The sequence below is a fragment of the Macaca thibetana genome, chromosome 13 (assembly GCF_024542745.1).
Source record: "Macaca thibetana thibetana isolate TM-01 chromosome 13, ASM2454274v1, whole genome shotgun sequence".
NCBI lineage: Eukaryota > Metazoa > Chordata > Mammalia > Primates > Cercopithecidae > Macaca > Macaca thibetana.
The window spans coordinates 51358390-51378024 of NC_065590.1; the positions used below are offsets into that span (position 1 = coordinate 51358390).

General features: G+C 38.9%; 1 protein-coding gene across 12 annotated transcripts in view; it reads left to right on the plus strand.

Moving 5' to 3' along the window:
• Positions 1 to 18638, plus strand: part of PPP4R3B (protein phosphatase 4 regulatory subunit 3B) — a 72870-nt gene extending 54232 nt beyond the window's left edge. For 5 of the 12 annotated variants that reach the window (XM_050754643.1, XM_050754644.1, XM_050754645.1 and 2 more), the window contains 4 exons: positions 431 to 570; positions 1040 to 1224; positions 6550 to 6743; positions 15556 to 18638. In XM_050754643.1, coding sequence (XP_050610600.1) covers positions 431 to 570; positions 1040 to 1224; positions 6550 to 6743; positions 15556 to 15651 — 615 coding nt within the window. In that variant the 3' untranslated portion in view covers positions 15652 to 18638. Of the gene's footprint in view, positions 1 to 430; positions 571 to 1039; positions 1225 to 6549; positions 6744 to 8074; positions 10212 to 15555 lie in introns of those variants that run through there. The other 7 variants (XM_050754633.1, XM_050754639.1, XM_050754640.1 and 4 more) reach the window with 5 other exon arrangements.
• The last annotated feature ends 997 nt before the right edge of the window (positions 18639 to 19635 follow it).

The window sequence follows — 19635 nt, forward strand, 5'->3', positions numbered from 1 at the left end:
GCGCTCTGGATCAAACCATCCAGCCTCTCTTAGAGCCTCAATTTTGTTTTTCTCTAAAATGGGGATAATAAAACCTATCTCAAAGAATTGTTGCGAAGATCAAATGAAATTGTATGTAAAAGTGCTTTTTAAGTTGTAAGGTGCTATATATAAAATGCAAAAAATAAACAGAAGATGTAAAATAAATCTATTTACTTTTCGAATGTTCTTTATAGTCCTACAAAAGGGCTCCAGTAAATTGCTTCTCCTTTTTTTTCAAGTTTTCTGTGCAGTCCTGACTCATGTGTAAAGAAACCAGGACATTACATTTTGGAAGGTGATTTTGAAAAACCTTTTTTGATCAGCTTTAGAACTACAAAACAAAATTTTAAAGTTTTTCTTCTAATAAGCATTGTATTATATTTTAAATGTAAATTTTGTGCTTGTACAGGAAGATATCAAGTCTCTTACTGCACATATAGTTGAAAACTTTTATAAAGCACTTGAATCGATTGAATATGTTCAGACATTCAAAGGATTGAAGACTAAATATGAGCAAGAAAAAGACAGACAAAATCAGAAACTGAACAGGTATGGTTGAAGTATACTGCTTTTGTAGCCTAAAAAATTGTGTCCAAAATTGTCTGTAGTTCAGATTTTCTGTGTGAAATTTATTGAGGAAGTTTCTTTTCATCACTGGATAGCATAGAGTTGAATAGGAGGGTAAAGTGTCCCCCACTACCCCATATCATTTATATGATAAATTACTACTTTATCTTAAGTAGTTGTATTTTATTGTAACTTAAGAAGAATATTTAGTTTAATTTTTGTATTAAGAAGATTATAACTTAAGAAGAATATTTAGTTTAATTTACAACATTCTAAAATATTTTGGAGTGTTCTCTGGCTACATCTTCTATCATTACAGAGATTATTTTGATATAAATTATAGTCAGTTAAAATTACTTCAGTTCCTCTTGGTTATACATATCTTTCCTTCAATTCAATCTGGTTATGACCTTTAAATCATTACTCAGTATTTGTGATATATTTCTTACAGTGTACCATCTATATTGCGTAGTAACAGATTTCGCAGAGATGCAAAAGCCTTGGAAGAAGATGAAGAAATGTGGTTTAATGAAGATGAAGAAGAGGAAGGAAAAGTGGTTGTGGCGCCAGTGGAAAAATCTAAACCAGAAGATGATTTTCCAGATAATTATGAAAAGTTTATGGAGACTAAAAAAGGTATTCAAATTCTGAATTTTTGCACAGTGTACCCTCTTATTTAGTGCAGAAATTATTTTGTTGCTTGTGAAGTTTTGTTTGTAGTTTATAAAGCAAGAAAGACAAGAATTTTATACCAAATTGTGTTCTTTTAAAATTATGTACTTTTTCCAAATCTGTCTGGGAATTCTTTTCATGTTTAAAATGTTTCTCTTCAAATTTGCCATTTTGTAATGCTATTAATTTGCTAGTTAGAAATTGAGTTACCTACTTACACTTTTCTTTCTGTGAATAGTCTTGGCTTTATTTCTATACTGAAATTCTCAGTAATAACAGAGACCATATAGCTTCATAGAAACCTTCTAGAGTACTTTGCCTGTGTCTTTTACAGCTGATAAACTGAACTCAAACAAGTAACTTTGCTCTTTGAAATTTTAAAATTACGAAAGTTGCATAAAGATATACTATCAAGAGAAGTGAAAAACTAAAATAAAACTTCCCTTGGCTTTCAGATGTGCTTAACTTGTTTTATAAAATGAAGATCTTGCTAGTACTGTATCTTTCAAAAGAACTAATCATTTTATTTCTGTGGCCTGAGGAATTACCATTTTTTGGAATACTGCCCTGTGTGTGTCATTTAAATATTTAATTAAAATTTATACCTTGCTGGGCATGGTGGCTCACATCTGTAATCCCAGCACTTTGGGAGGCTGAGGCAGGTGGATCATTTGAGCCCGGGAGTTCCAGACGACCCTGGGTAGCATGGTAAAACCCTGTCTCTACAAAAAAAACACAAAAATTAGATGGGCACAGTGGCACTTACCTGGAGTCCCGGCTACTAGGAAGGCTGAGGCTGGAGGATCACTTGAGACCAGGAGGTCGAAGCTGCAGTGAGCCATGAGCTGCCACTGCACTCTAGCCTGGTAACAGAGAAAGACCCTATCTCAAAAACAAAACAAAAAGTTATGTCTTAGAAGATAAAAGCCTTTCTTGGATTTATTATGTAAGTTTGTGATTTTGAATGTGACATTTTCTGAAGGCAATTCTCAGAAAATTTATTTATTACATTTTCTTTGAAACTATTGTTCCTACTCATTTTCAACTCATTAATTTGATAAGTTTTTTTTGCCTCAGCATGGTGGAGCAAAAAGCCTATTAAAATGTCCTAAGGAATGGGTACCTTTGCTAGACAAATTCTTCTGCCTTTACTCATTATAGGTACTGCCCTGACTACAGTCAAAAGAGGCAATACAGCCATATTTGAAGTTCTGTATCCAGTGTTGAGTGAGACACTGTTAAGAATCATATATAAAAATAATAACCAGATGTTAAAAGGGATTGGACACCTATGTCATAAAACAAACAGAAAAGGGAACCTGGAATATTTAGGACTTACAGACTTGATCATTGTCATTAGGCATTTGGAATATTGACTTGTGAGAGAAATTACTAGGTTTTTACAATGAGTAAAGAAGTGTAGAATCAGTGAGTGGAAGCTACAGGGAGACAATAAAAGGAAGAGTCAGACAGCTCATGAGATTTTAGATGGATATGCTAGATACCACAATGTAGAGTTCTAGCATAGGATGGCTAATTTTGTTATGATCCGTAAGGTCCTTCCTAATACTGAGATTTCTAAGATTCTAGCTGATAAAGACTTATCACTTGTATTAGTTCGTTTAATACTGTTATAAAGAACTACCTAAGACTGGGTAGTTTATGAAGAAAAGAGGTTTGATCGACTCACGGTTCCTTAGGCTTAACAGGAAACATGGCTGAAAGGCTTCGGGAAACTTACAGTCATGGTTGAAGGCGCAAGGAAAGCAAGCATATCTTAACCATGGTGGAGCGGGAGACAGAGAGTGTGAAGGAGGAGTTGCCACACACTTTTGTTTGTTTGTTTGTTTGTTTGTTTTTTGAGATGTAGTCTCACTCTTGTTGCCCAGCCTGAAGTGCAGTGCCGTGATCTCAGCTCACTGCAACCTCCGCCTCCCGGGTTCAAGCGATTCTCCTGCCTCCCAAGTATTTGGGATTACAGGAATGCACCACCACACCCGGCTAATTTTTACATTTTCAATAGAGATGGGGTTTCACCATGTTGACCAGGCTGGTCTCGAACCCCTGGCCTCAGATGATTCACCCGCCTTGGCCTCCCAAAGTGCTGGGATTACAAGCATGAGCCACCAAGCCCGACCAAGGTGCCACACACTTTTAAACAACCAGATCTCATGAGAACTCACTATCACAAAAATAGCAAGGGGGTATTCTGCCTCCATGATTCAATCATGTCCTCCAACACAATTACAATTCACAATGAGATTTGGGTGGGGACAAGAGCCAAACCTTATCATTCCACCGCGGCCCCTCCCTAATCTCATGTCCTTTTTACATTTCAAAACCAATCATGCCTTCCCAACAGTCCCCCAAAGTCATAACTTATTCCAGCATTAACTCAAAAGTCCAAGCACAAAGTCTCATATGAGACAAGGTAAATCCCTTCTGCCTATGAGCCTATAAAATAAAAAACAAGTTAGTTACCTCCAAGATACAATGAGGGTGCAGACATTGGGTAAATGCTCCCATTCCAAATGGGAGAAATTGGCCAAATCAAAGGGGCTACAGGCCCTGGGCAAGTCCGAAGCCCAGCAGGGCAGTCTTTGAATCTTAAAGCTCCGAAATCGTGTCCTTTGACTCCGTGTCTAACACTAGGGCCTGCTGATACAACAGGTAGGCTCCCAAGGCCCCAGCTGGCTCTGCCCCTATGGCTCTGCCGGGTACGGCCCCCATAGCTGCTTTCATGGGCTGGAGTTGAGTGCCTGTGGCTTTTCAGGTACATGGTGCAAGCTGTTGGTGGATCTCCTGTTCTGGGGTCTGGAGGGTGATGGCCCTCTTCTCATGGCTGCACTAGGCAGTATCCCAGTGGGGACTCTGTGTGGGGACTGCAACCTCACATTTCCCTTCTGCACTGCCCTAGTAGAGGTTCTTCATAAGAGCTCTGCCCTGCAGCAGATTTCTGCCTAGACATCCAGGCATTTCTGTATGTCTTCTGAAATCTAGATGGCTTGAGAATCAGAGGTTACCAAACCTCAGTTCTTGCCCTTTGCACACCCACAGGCCCAGCATCACATGGAAGCCACCAAGACTTGGGGCTTGCACCCTCTAAAGCCATGGCCCAAGCTGTACCTTGGCTCCTTTTAGCCATGACTGGAGCTGCAGCACCTGGGATGCAGAGTGTCCCAAGACTGCACAGAGCAGTAGGTCCCTGGGCCCAGTTCACAAAACCATTTTTCCCTCCTAGGCCTCTGGGCCTGTGAATTAACATTTGGCTCCTTGTTACTTATTCAGATTTCTGCAGCCAGCTTGAATTTCTCCTCAGAAAATGGGTTTTTCTTTTCTACTGCATGGTCAGGCTGCAAGTTTTCCAAACTTTATGCTCTGCTCCTTTTTAAATATAAATTCTAATTTCAGACTATCTCTTTCTTCATGCATATGAGCATACACTTTTAGAAACAGCCAGAAGGCTTTTTTTTTTTTTTTTTTTTTTTTTGAGACGGAATCTCTGTTGCCCAGGCTGGAATGCAGTGGCATGATCTCAGCTCACTGCAACCTCTGCCTCCCAGGTTCAACCAATTCTCCTGCCTCAGCCTCCCAAGTAGCTGGGACTACAGGTGTGTGCCACCATGACCACCAGCTAATTTTTGTATTTTTAGTAGAGACAGGATTTCACCATGTTGGCCAAGCTGGTCTTGAACTCCTGACCTCAAGTAATCCACCCACCTCAACCTCCCAGAGTGCTGGGATTACAGGCGTGAGCCACCGTGCCATGCCCAGCCCAGGCCACTGCTTGAATGCTTTGCTGCTTAGAGATTTTTCCACCAGATATCCTAAATCATCCCTCTGAAGTTCAAGTTCCACAGATCTCTAGGGCAGGGGCAAAATGCTGCCAGTCTCTTTGCTAAAGCATAGCAAGTATGACCTTTACTCCAGTTCCAAGTAAGTTCCTTACCTCCATCTGAGACCTCCTCAGCCTGGACTTCATTGTCCATATCACTGTCAGCATTTTGGTCAAAACCAGTCAACAAGTCTTTTGGAAGTTCCAGACTTTCCCATATCTTCTTGTCTTCTTCTAAGACCTCCAAATTGTTCCAACCTCTGCCTATTACCCGGTTCCAAAGTTGCTTCCACATTTTCAGGTATCTTTTTTTTGAGATGGAGTGTCACTCTGTCGCCCAGGCTGGTGTTCAGTGGCACAATCTCGGCTCGCTGCAACCTCTGCCTCCAGGGTTCAAGCGATTCTCCTGCCTCAGCCACCGGAGCAGCTGGGATTATAGGTGTTTGCCACCACCCCCAGCTAATTTTTGTATTTTTAATAGAGAAGAGGTTTCATCATGTTGGCCAGGCTGGTCTTGAACTCCTGACCTCGAGTTATCCACCCTCCTCAGCCTCCCAAAGTACTGGGATTACAGGCGTGAGCCACCGCGCCTTGCCATTTTCAGGTATCTTTATAGCAGTACCCCACTCCTGGTACAAATTTTCTGTGTCAGTTCGTTTTCACGCTGCTCTAAAGAACTACCTGAGACTGTGTAATTTATGAAGAAAAGAGGTATAATTGACTTACAATTCCACGTAGCTGGGGAGGCCTCAGGAAACTTGTGGTGGAAGGTGAATGGGAAACAAGGCATGTCTTACATGGCAGCAGGAGAGAGAGAGCAAGGGGGGACATGCCACCGTTTAGAACAACCAGATCTCGTGAGAACTCACTGTCACAAGAACAGCAAGGGGGAAGTCCACCCCCATGATCCAGTCACCTCTCAGCAGGTCCCTCCCCTGACACATGGGGATTACAATTTGATTTGAGATTTGAGGGGGGGACACAGAGCCAAACCGTATCATCACTGTACACATCATGCTCTACTTTTTAAAAAGTTCTTAGGAAACAAAGGCAATTTTTTTTTTCTTTTTTTTTTTGAGACAGAGTTTCGCTCTTGTTGCCCAGGCTGGAGTGCAATGGCATGATCTCGGCTCACCACAACCTCTGCCTCCCAGGTTCAAGTGATTCTCCTGCTTCAGCCTCCCAAGTAGCTGGGATTATAGACATACACCACCACACCCAGATAATTTTGTATTTTTAGTAAAGACAGGGTTTTTCCATTTTGGTCAGGCTGGTCTTGAACTCTGGCCTCGGGTGATCTGCCCGCCTCAGCCTCCCAAAGTGTTGGGATTACAGGCGTGAGCCACCGTGCCCGGGCAGCAATGTTTTATAAGTTTTTAAATTATTGCTCTTTTTAGATGTTTTGACTTAGCAGTATTTATTGATATACGTTCAAAATTTTACTTTTGCTTTAGCAAAAGAAAGTGAAGACAAGGAAAACCTTCCCAAAAGGACATCTCCTGGTGGCTTCAAATTTACTTTCTCCCACTCTGCCAGTGCTGCTAATGGAACAAACAGTAAATCTGTAGTGGCTCAGACACCGCCAGCAACTTCTAATGGATCCTCTTCCAAAACCACAAACTTGGCTACGTCAGTAACAGCCACCAAGGTAGGTGAAACAGCATTACACACAAACTTTGCTTTTCCCATCTGTGAGATTTTTTTCATGTTTACTGAAAAAAATTTGGATAATCAAAACAATTTCAATAGAATTTTTGTTATCAAAACATTGTTGATTATAGAATTTTATTTTATTTATTTTATTTTATTTTATTTTTTGAGACAGTCTCACTCTGTCGCCAGGCTGGTGTGCAGTGGAGTGATCTCAGCTCACTGCAACCTCCGCCTCCCGAGTTCAAGCAATTCTCCTGCCTCAGCCTCCCAAGTAGCTGGGACTATAGGCGCATGCCACCACACCCAGCTAATTTTTGTATTTTTAGTAGAGACGGGGTTTCACCACATTGGCCAGAATGGTCTCGATCTCTTGACTTCATGATCCGCCCACCTCGGCCTCCCAAGGAGAATTTCATTTTATTTAGGCTTATGATAATAAATGTAAGCATCCTTCCTCCTTGTCCCCCATTCTATTTTGGAGCACTTAAGTTGATTCTAATATTTCACTGACTACTTAGTGTTACTGCATTTTAAATTATTTTCTTGGATAGTTGAGTAGTAGAATATCTTCATACATACGGTCACATTCATCTTCAGAAAGTCTGTGCCAGTTGATGTTACTATAAACTGTATATGAGTGTGCCTGGCCAATTGCAGATTTGCCAGTGCTATAATTATTTTTAGTATTTGCCAGGTAGGTAGGTGAGACAGTATATAATATCTCATTTCCAATTGTGTATACTTTATTGGTAGTAAGGCTAAATATTAGCCTTTTGAATCTGCTCTTCTCTGCAAATTGGATTATATTATTGTTGATGAATCTTTAGTTAAGGATATTAGACTTTCTGTTGTTCTTATAACAAATGTATTTCCCTTGGTTACCTTTTTTTATAAACAAGTTTAAATTTTATATGAAACATTTTTCTTGTTCATATGTTATATGAAATCATCCTTTTTCCCCAAAAAGGAGTGGCTTAAAATAAAAAGGCATAAATATGGGACAACTATTGTATAAAGATAGAAAGACAAGCAGAAACACCGTGGTAGTGCACACCTAGCTGAAGGAATGCATCTTGTTTGGAACACAAAATATAAGTCTAAGTTTATTTTACAAAAATGAAGAATTTTCATTCAGTAGTATAGTGAGATAGGCTCTTGACAATAGCATTTTCATGGTATTCTGTATTTGAAATATATTTTATGTTTTTTAACTGGAAAATTTTAAAATTAATTTTCAACTTTATGGTAGGACAATTTAGAGTGATATTGTGACACTACATTAAGAATGTTTGGGCTGGGCACAGTGGCTTACACCTGTAATCCTAGGACTGTGGGAGGCCAAGGCAGGAGGATCGCTTGAGCCCAGGAGTCCAGGACCAGTCTGGGCAACAAGGTGAGACGCCATCTCTACAAAAAGTATTAAAATATTAGCTGGGTGTGGTGGCACACACCTGTGGTTCCAGCTACTCAAGAGTCTTAGGCAGGAGAGTCGGTTGAACCTGAGAGGTGGAGACTTCAGTGAGCCATGATCTTGCCACTGCACTCCAGCTTGAGCAAGAGAGTGAGACCCTGTCTCAAAAAAGAGTATTTGCTATAGAGTTGTGTTGTTTGGGTTCAAATGTTGACTCTGCCTCTTTCTAGCTGTATCACCTTGAATAAGTTATTTAATCTCTCTGGGCCTTAAGCTGCCTGCCTTCCTGCTTCCCGGTTGTTGTTGCGACAGTCTCACTCTGTCACCCAGCCTGGAGTGCAGTGGTGCGATCACAGCTCACTGCCTCCCCTACCTCCTGGGCTCAACTGATCCTCCCATCTCAGCCTCCCGAGTAGCTGGGGATGCAGGTGCATGCCACTATGCCTGGCTAGTTTTTGTATTTTTGGTAGAGATGGGTTTTCGCCATGTTGCCCAGGCTGGTCTCAGACTGCTGGGCTCAAGCAGTCCTGCTCAGCCCCCCAAAGTGTTAGGATTAACAGGCGTTAGCCAGCATGCCTGGCTGACTTTCTTGTTTTAAAAAGGGATAAAATAGTACCTACTTTATAAGCTTGTTGGGATGATTAAATTATTTAACAAATGTAAAATGCTGAGAACACTGCTTGACACCTTCTCAATATATGTTAGCTTTTCTTTTTTTTTTTTTCAAATCGAAGTAATACATGCACTTACTTTCAAAAGTCAAATATTACCAAAAGGCAAGTTTATATTAGAAAAAAATCAGTCCCTCTGTTCCCCTCCACAAAGATACCTTTGAACTCTTTTAGCTATGTCTTTTATTTCTAATAATATGTCAATACTGCATACCTTTTCTATCCTACTTTTATATCCTGTTCATTTTGTTTTCCTATTATATTTTCTGTGATATTTCCCTGAGTTTTTATTATCCTTCCAGATAATTTACTTATGAATGAGCAAAATTAAATGCAAGCACCAACACCTTTTTCACTCTTCTTGACACTTAACAGCAGATTACAGAATACATCTGTTATACATCCTTTTTAGAGACAGGGATAAAAACAATGTTCTTGGAAAACAGTTGCTCAATCACTGTAGATACAGAATTTGGAAATTAAGCAAGATAGGAGTTGACAGAAGTTAAGCACCGCTTTAATTTGCTCTCAGCCTTCTTAACAAAGCATGCCCACATTCCTAAGGGGTGGCAGATTCTTTATCACCAGTTGCCCTTTGGTTTAGCCAGTTTCACCAACAGTGTTAATTGCTATAGTTGAAGGCTGGCTAGACATTAGCTAGTAATGAATTTAAACAGAACATTTGTTTTTATGATATAAATGTCATAAAGACAAAATACTTCTTTAGTTGTATAACTGTAAAACTTGCATGTTTTCTATGAGGAAAAATATATAAAATCAGAATGGGAAGCCATTTGTGGATACTGAAATAAACACTTGTCACAGATTCACAGTAGAGAAACCTGTTATCTTACTTTTTTATGTAGCAAATTTATCTTGGTGAATTCTGCATATCAGAACATTAGAGATTTCCTGCATAGAACTCAAAAGTGTAGATATACCTTAATTTATAATTAGCCCCTATCGATGGGCATTCAAGTTGTTTCCAGCTTTTTGTAGTTACAATCATTGCTGCAGTGTGTGACCACTTACATACATCGTTTCATATACATGTGTATTTCTGTATAGAATGTGCATTTATTATAATGTTGTAGGATTACAGGTGTGCGACACCATGCATGGCTAATTTTTGTATTTTCAGTAGAGATGGGGTTTCACCATGTTGGCCAGGCTCATCAGGAATTCCTGGCCTCAAGTGATTTCACCGACCTCGGCCTCCCAAAGTGCTTTTTCATAGGTTATTGTTGTCATTTATTTTGATCCTTTCATTCACATTGGAAACTACTCAAGTGGTAATCTTAGGATTTCCTTTCATTAAAAAAAAAAAAAAGGCAGATTTTAATAAGAGTGCTAAGACAATTTGATGGGGGAAAGAGTACTCTGTTCTTTCTTTTTTTTTTTTTTTTTTTTGAGACAGAGTCTTGCTCTGTCGCCCAGGCTGGAGTGCAGTGGCGAAATCTTGGCTCACTGCAAGCTCCGCCTCCCGGTTCACGCCATTCTCCTGCCTCAGCCTCCCGAGTAGCTGGGACTACAGGCGCCCGCCACATCTGGCTAATTTTTTGTATTTTTAGTAGAGACGGGGTTTCACTGTGTTAGCCAGGATGGTCTTGATCTCCTGACCTCGTGATCTGTCCGCCTCGGCCTCCCAGAGTGCTGGGATTACAGGTGTGAGCCACTGCGCCTGGCCAGAATACCCGTTTCAATAAATGTTACAACTGTATATCCACATGCAGAAGAATGAAGTTAGAGGCCTATCTCACATCATATACAAAACTCTCACAATGGATGAAAAGATCCAAATGTAAAAGTTATAAGTCTAAAGCTCTTTTTTAAAAAAAGGCATAAATATCTATGACCTTGGATTTAGGCAATGATTTCTTAGAATATGACACAAATACCACAAGTGACAAAAGAAAAATAATAAATTGGACTCCATCAAAATTTAAAAATTTTGTACTCCAAAGGATACTACCATAAATTGAAAAGACAATCCACAAAATGGGAAGAAATATTTGTAAATGACATATGTGATAAGTAACTGGTATCCAGAATATATAAAGAACTCTTACACCTCAGCATGACAACCCAGTTTTAAAATGGGCAAAGGATTTTAATTGACATTTCTAAAAAGAAGATACACAAGTGGCCCATGTAAGCATGTAGAAAGATGTTTAACATCATTAGTAAGGGAAATGCAAATCAAAATCACAATATGATAGCATTTCACATCTTCTAGGATAGCTATAATAAAAAAGATGCACAAAAACAAGTGTTAGCAAGAATGTAAATTGTGACATCCGTTGCTAGTGAGAATATAAAATAGCATAACAGGCCAGGTGCAGAGTCTCATGCCTGTAATCCCAGCACTTTCGGAGATCCGAGGCAGGAGGATCGCGTGAACCCAGGAGCTCGAGACCAGCCTGGGCAACATGGCAAAACCCCGTCTCTACAAAAATTAGCTGGACATGGTGGCACATGACTGTGGTCCCTCAGGAGGCTGAGGTGGGAGGATCACTTGAGCACAGCATGCAGAGGTTGCAATGAGCCAAGATCACGTCACTGTACTCCAGCCTGGGCAACAGAGTGAGACCACGTCTCAAAAAATAAATAAATAAATAAATAAATAAATAAAAATAAAATGGTATAGCAGCTTTGGAGTATAGTCAGGAGGTTCCCTAAAAAGTCAGTGTACCGTATGACCCAGACTTACCATAAGACCCAACTACCTCATTTCCTCGGTATATATTTAAGAAAACTAAAAACGTGTCCACTGTAAAACTTGTATATGAATGTTAATAGCAGCATTGTTCATAATAGCCAAAAAGTGGGAATAACCCAAATGTCTCTCAGTTTATGATGAATGGATACACAAAATGTGGCATATTCATACAGTGGATATTATTTGGCCATAAAAAGGAATAAAGTCCTGATATGCTAAGCATAGATTAACTTTGAAAACATTGTGGTAATTGAAGTAAACCAGTCACAAAAAAACCACATATTGTATGATTCCATTTATATGAACTGTCCAGAATAAGCAAATCCACGGAAACAAAGTAGGTTAGTGGTTGCCAAGAGCTGGGTGGTGGGGGGTGTGGTGGGGGAATGAGGACTGTTTATGGGGACTTTTTTGGTGGGTGAAATGATGGAAATGTTCTGGAATTAGTGGTGATTACATAACTTGTGAATATACTAAAGCCACTAAATTATATGTTCTAAAAGGGTGAGTTTATGGTGTGTGAAAATTACACACTTTAAAAAGTTGACTTTATGGTATGGATTTAGTAGTGCCCTGCTTTTTTGGGGAGGTGTTAGTTGTTTTTAGTTCTCCCCATACCCCTTCTGTGAAGCCATCTAACTTTTACAGACAAAGCTAGTCTCTTACACCTTGTAAGTATAAGCGTGGTTGTTAGTGTTCTGAGAGCCTACATAGCAAAGCTTATTGTAGGGTAGCATGTCTGCTCAGTATACAAAATTTAAATGTATTCTTTCATTTTCAGCCTGGCCTTACCCATGCCCTTTTCTTTGCCTAAAATCATGAAATATACGGTCCTTCGCTCTGTAAAGTTCATTACATTCTCTATAGAGTTTATTCTTTATAGAATCATTTTCTCTGTAGAATTCCCTATAGTTGGTGATGGTGGAGGAACAGAAATCTCCTGGCTGTCAGAGGTGTAGAATCAATGACCCAGTTGTCTGTTTTACTATAATTTAACTGTCTTCCCTGCTTTCCCCAGTATTTTGGTGCCTTTACTGCTTAGGTTCTTTTTGGGGTTCTCTTAAGACACGCCAGTTTCTCGTTTCTGTATCCGTCTGCAAATATTTAGTTCTTGGCTTCTTCCTGTTGTATGAGTTGCCTTGCCTCTGATTTCTCTTTTCCAGAAATGCTTTGGCAACTCTAAACTGCTGTTTTCTCTTCTCCTGTTTTCTTTGCTGGTATTTACTTTTTAAATTCCTTACGTAAATACCCTGCAAAAACAACCCAAATGTCCCACCAGAAACTCAGGAATTAAAGTATATGATGAAGCCGGGCATGGTGGCTCATTCCTGTAATCCCAACACTTTGGGAGGCTGAGGCAGGCAGATCACTTGAGGCCAGGAGTTCAAGGCCAGTCTGGTAAAAGACACGGTGAAACCCCGTGTCTACTAAAAATACAAAAGTTAGCTAGGCATGTTGGTGCGTGCATGTAGTCCAAGCTACTTGGGTGACTGAGGCACAAGAATCACTTGCACCCTGGAGAACTGAGATCGCACAACTGCACTCTAGCCTGGGCGACAGAGCAAGACTATAAAAAAAAATATATATATATATATATATACACACACACACACATATATATATATTCATACCATGGAATGCAAGGGTTTAAAACAATGAAATGGAACTTTATGTCCTGACATCAAAAGCTTTTTTTATATGAACATGATTGTAAAAGAGTAAGTATAATTTCAATCTGGTATTTTAAAACAGTACATTTCTAGATACATATTAAAAGTATGGAATCAGCCTCACAAAGTGCATCTCTAGATTCAGGCCTTTTTACTTCCAACATTTCACATTTTGCATTTTTATTATTTTTATTGTAAACATGTTTTAAATGTATGTTTGCAGAGATAATATAAGTAAAACTCAAATTGTATAACTGAGTTTTTCAGACAATTTATTAATCTTGGGCAAAAACAAGTATTAACCATTTGGAATACATATGTTTATATATTATGATATGTAATACTAAGCATAATTAAAACTTTGCAACTTTGCTGTCATCGTTTTGATTATCAGATTGGTGCCTTTTTATACAAGAATTATTTCTTGTTTTTCCTCTCTTCCAATTTGGCTTAGAAACAAAATAATAGAAAAATGATAGTAGTAATAGCAGCTAATAGCACTTATTGAACACTAACTACATACCAAGCACTGTGCTGAAGTGCTTTAGATGTTTTGTTGTCAACTTATTTATTTATTGTTGTTGTTGTTGTTTTGAGACGGAGTCTTGCTCTTATTGCCCAGGCTGGAGTACAGTGGCACCATCTTGGCTCACTGAAACCTCCACCTCCCGGGTTCAAGCGAGTCTCCTGCCTCAGCCTCTGAAGCAGCTGGGATTACAGGCATGCGCCACCACGCCTGGCTCAGTTTTGTATTTTTAGTAGAGATGGGGTTTCACCATGTTGGTCAGGCTGGACTAGAACTCGTGACGTTAGGTGATCCACTCACCCTGGCCTCCCAAAATGCTAGGATTACATGCGTGAGCCACTGCGCCTGGCCATCAATTTAATTTTCAAAATAGTTCACTGAGGCCTAAATACTACTATACCAATTTTACAGACAAACTGAGGCAGAGATATTAAACCACTTGCCCAAGGGTTTGCGGTTTTATTTTTTTATTTTTTTGAGATGGAGTCTTGCTCTGTTGCCCAGGCTGGAATGCAGTGGCGTGATCTCCACCTCCTGGGTTCAAGAGATTCTCATCCCTCAGACTCCCGAGTCGCTGGGACTACAGGTGCCTGGCACCACGCTGGGCTAATGTTTTATTTTTAGTAGAGAGAGGGTTTCACCATGTTGGCCAGGCTGATTTTGAACTCATCATCTCTCAGGTGACCTGTCTGCCTCAGCCTCCCAAAGTGCTGGAATTACAGGCATAAGCCACTGTACCTGCCCCCAAAGTTTTTTTTGTTTGTTTGTTTACATAAAACGTGCTGTCATTAGAATTTGACATCAGACCTACAGTTAGCCTGTTTTTAACAATTTAGCCATGTTGCTTCTTGCATATCCAGACTTAAGATGTGTGTGTGATTAAGTTGAGAAACAGATTCTCAGACAGGTATATAAGTCTTTCTGATAACTGTTTCTAGCTGCCCAGGGGCCTTTTTTTGGTTGGTTAATATTATAGTGATTTGGTTACATTCTGGTAAAACCAGGTATCTCAGTACTTTAGATATGAAAAATGAGTTACTTCTGTTGTATTTGTTTATCTCCTAGAGGTCTGAAGGGTTTGAACTAAATACAGTGTTTACAGAAGCCCTCTTAACCTATAGGACATAAGTTTTCATGGGATTGACTCAAAATGAATGAAACGCTGTGGATGTATAATTTTCTGGAGAATACCCAGAGTTTTTCTAGGATTTTCACAGAAGTCTGTTACTCATCAAAGGCCAAGACCATGAATTACCTCATGCTTATTTTTCTTTTGGTCAGAGAGCTAGCCCTGAATGTTTTACTTATTATTTTATAAGAATCATTTCATGTGTGTCTATCTTCAGCCATTTAAGCTATACTTCAAAAGCACAATGAAAACAATGATGTGTACTTAGTGATGAAATATACACAAGATGAACAAAGACTACAAAGGGATTTCTTGTGGTAATAAAATTAGAGAAATGCACTAGTGCATCTCCAATGTCCTTTCCAGCTTCCAAATGTTATCATTGTTATCCCTATTTGGAAAAGTAGGCATTTTCCCACAGTAAAATTTTGCAGAATTGAGTTTTGAAGTATCATTAATAATCCAAGAACCAGATAGAAAAGTTAAGGGTTACTGCAAGTGCTACCAATTAGTACTCAGATGTTCGTAATTTCAAGCAGTTCCTTTATCAAATTCAAATGTGTTAATTTCTGATATGATTTAGAAAAACGATTTCTGATATCTTTACAAGTGATTGGATTTGTACTAAAAACTCTTTTTTGTTATATATGTTTAAAGAAAATTTTTTAAATTCTTCAATAGGGAAGTTTGGTTGGCTTAGTGGATTATCCAGATGATGAAGAGGAAGATGAAGAAGAAGAAACATCCCCCAGGAAAAGACCTCGTCTTGGCTCATAAAATATTTATTAGGAGACCCTCAACATGTGGTCTTAAAATGCTGCAACTGTTCAATGAGCTGTAAATCCGAATCAGAAAGCTTTCTCAATGGAACTTAGAAAATATACAAGGAGTAGCAAAAGACACTCAATATATCAGCTAAGGGAGTTTAGTTCTAATAAAAAAACAGGCTTCCCAGGAACTTCATTGCTTGCTAGTAATTAAGGGGTTTGCCTTTTAGGCTGTCAAAACAAACGTTAGTAACCAGAACCTGGGAGACAGATTCTCAGCAAGGAAAAGTCGCAGGTTTTGGGATGGTTTAGGGGAGGGGAAAAGGTTGATATAATAATGCAGGGTTGCTCCTCGGGGTATTGATCTAAAAACAATTTTATAGAACTTCAGTTGTAAACTCAATAACATTACTTGTATAATGGTGCTGGCCATGTTGTTGTTTTAATCAGTTGCCTCTTTTTAAAAGAAATTTTTATGGAAAACACATTCAACTATCATTAAAAAAATGAAGTTAAGCTGATGGGACCATTTATTTAAGATTTAACAAAAGTTCAGCCTTTTAGGTAGTTGAAGGGAAGTACACCCCATATTCAGCACATGTTGAATTTTCTACACCAGGAATTTTCAATATGTATATTGATGAAAACAAGCTCAATTCAAACTGGACAGTTTTAAGATAATGTTAAAATCAGCACTTTTAGAGACAATGAAGGCCAAGAATCAGTACAGTAGTATTCCAAAATGATTTTCTCTAGAAATTTGAAAGTGGATAGAACAGAATGTTTTCAACCACCTACCAGTACAATCTTTTGTGGAAGATACTTTGAAATCACTTTTTGCTTTGTTAGTAAAGTTCTCTCTCTTTCCAGAGCTGCAAGTTTTAAAGTGTTACTTATACAGACCAACAAAGAATAGTGCTGAATTAAGTGGCATTTAGTATCTAGAAGCCATTTTGATCCAAGAAGCAACTTGTGAAAGTCAGCATACAGCACATGTAGCTTTTCTGTAAACAAGGGTGTGATATGAAAGCTGCTTTTTTAAGAAGAGTAAAAGCACATTCCATGTACGTAAGTGAATTTTAAAATTAAATTGAGGCAAACAGTTACGTTTTATTTTTAGAGCAACAAGTTAACTGTACATATTTTAATGTTAGTTTGCTCATCTATGATCTGAGATCATGCCGAAGTGAGAAAAATGTCCCCAAAATACAATTTAATGCATTGGGAAAAAAAAATTTTTAATAGTAATTCCAGCCACAATCTTTAGATCACCCTTGTAATGTGTTATGGGTCCATTTTTCCTGGAATAGTTTAATCTGAAGCAGTTTCCCCTGTTTTGGAGATTTTGTAGTTAATTTTAATTTTGGCTATTGTTTGGAAAAGATGAGCTGTCTGTGTAGATATGAAGTATAGTTTTTCCATAAAACAGATGTTTATTTTGTATTAAAAATACCACTGTACTTGTTTTACACCATTTGTATACATGTGGTGATATTAATGCTAAACTGTAAAATTCAGGAATTAAAATGTGACCCTGTAATTCCATAATTGATGTTTGTGTTTGGTTTGTTGTAAATATAAATTAACTCCATTTTGAGATATGTCAATTTTACGGTATCTTTTAAAAGGCAATAAAATTATACATAAATATTTATTATAAACTGCTAGGTCATACCCCAGTTTTAATGAAATAATTCTAAACACATGCGGGTCAACGGCACTTTATCACTGACTACTTATAGAAGGTAAGCCTTGGGGAAATCAAAGCATCATGGTATGGAGCTTTTCTCACCTCTTCAGTTAAAGGTGTACATATAATAAGAAAGAAAGACCTTCCACCTCATAAGGCAGGTGACTCAGGATATTTTAAACCAAGATCAGTAAAGTTCCCATCCACTTTCTTTGAATCAGCAAGTTTTATCCAGACCCATCTCTCAGCTTTTATTAAATTTCTTCTTATAATAAGCCCACATGTAAAACAGTTTCCTAGTTACTTTTTGTTTGTTTGTTTGTTTGTTTGAATCTCACTCTGTTGCCCAGGCTGGAGTGCAGTGGCGCAATCTTAGCTCACTGCAACCTCCACCTTTGGGTTCTATTGATTCTCCTGCCTCGGCCTCCTGAGTAGCTGGGAGTACAGGCACCCATCACCACACCCAGCTAATTTTTAGTAGAGACAGGGTTTCGCTATGTTGGCCAGGCTGGTCTTGAACTCCTGACCTCAAGTGATCCGCCTGCTTCGGCCTCCAAAAGTGCTGGGATTACAGGTATGAGCCACCGTGTCCAGCCCTCCTCATTACTCTTGACTCCTCTTAAGTAACTTTAAGTCCTAGTAGGAAGTACTATTTTTCTTTTTTTTTTTTTTTTTGAGATGTAGTCTCGCTCCATTGCCCAGGCTGGAGTGCAGTGGCACGATTTCAGCTCATTGCAACCTCTGCCACCTGGGTTCAAGCAATTCTCTGCCTCAGCCTCCCAAGTAGCTGGGATTACAGGTGCCCATCATCATGCCAGGCTAATTTTTGTATTTTCAGTAGAGACGGGGTTTCACCATTTTGGCCAGGCTGGTCTTGAACTCCTGACCTTGCGATCCACCTGCCTCAGCCTCCCTGTCTCTGTATCTTATGAAGACTTCCTTTTTCTTTCTGAAGAGCTGCCATAAGTCTTAAACATTTACATCATCATCTGAACCTTTTCTCGTAGCAGAAATGTGAATGTTTTCCTGAAGTACAGGTTACAGTTTTCATGGTACAAGTGCTTACCTACGACGATAAGAGAATAGGGCTTAAAATATCCCTTAAAAGAACAATTGTGAGAATTCCACGTTAGCAGCTGTCTTTAAATGACTACCCTCAGACAGATCTGGATTTTTGTATCTTTATCTTTACTCAGTGAAGCAAGCCAAGAGCCCACATTTGTATGCCTTAGGTCCTCTTAAAATGGTATCTGTAAACATGTATCCAATATAAAAACTATTTTTAATAAAAAGTTACATGAAACAGATTTCTGTGTTTTAATCACTTAGCATTTCCTCTTATCCCTCTAGTGATGAAAATACAACAAACGTAAATACTGGTTTTTCTGCAGGTTGAAGGTTGGAATTGTGTAACTGAAACTGAGTAATTCTTGTTACACTAATTTTGGTATCCTTTTTTAAAAGCTTATAATCGTAGACTTAAGGAGATAAAATGTGATTATAAGTTAAATCTCAGGAGTATCCTGTACTTAGAAAAGGGTGGACATGGGATATTACAAGATTGGAAAATTTTTTTTTTTTTTTGGAGATGGAGTGTTGCTCTGTTGTTGCCCAGGCTGGAGTGCAGTGGCGTGATCTCACTGCAACTTCCATCTCCCAGGTTCAAGCGAGTCTCCTGCCTCAGCCTCCAGAGTAGCTGGCACATTACAGGCACGCACCACCACGCCCAGCTAATTTTTGTATTTTAGTAGAGATGGGGTTTCACCATGTTGGTCAGGCTGGTCTTGAACTCCTGATCTCAAGTGATCCGCCCCCGCTCAGCCTCCCAAAATGTTGGGATTACAGGCATGAGCCACCACACCCGGCCTGGAAGTTTCTGAAAGAAAGGTCTCCTATTATTGTGTTTATCTTTAAATAGACTACAGAAAACTATCCTAGGGTCACTTCTCTTAAACACCAACACCCAATGGTGGCATCTCCTTCAACAGGCTCAATCAATTATTCCCTTTGCCTGTGTTTTAGTAATAGTTTGTCTAGAAAGAGTAATTATTTTTTACATCCCGCGCATCTATTTTCCAAGTCCTGTTTGCTCCTGCCTTATATAGGTGTAAATGATAAATGTAAAATCTACCTTACCATTGCCCAGGGTATCTATACCCTTGATTGGACTGTCTCATACATGGTACACCCACAACTACTTTACCTCATGCACTAGTTGCCATACAGTAATAAAAATGAAAATTGTGATCATGTAACTTCCATGCTTTATTTATTTTTATTTATTTATTTTTTGAGACAGGGTCT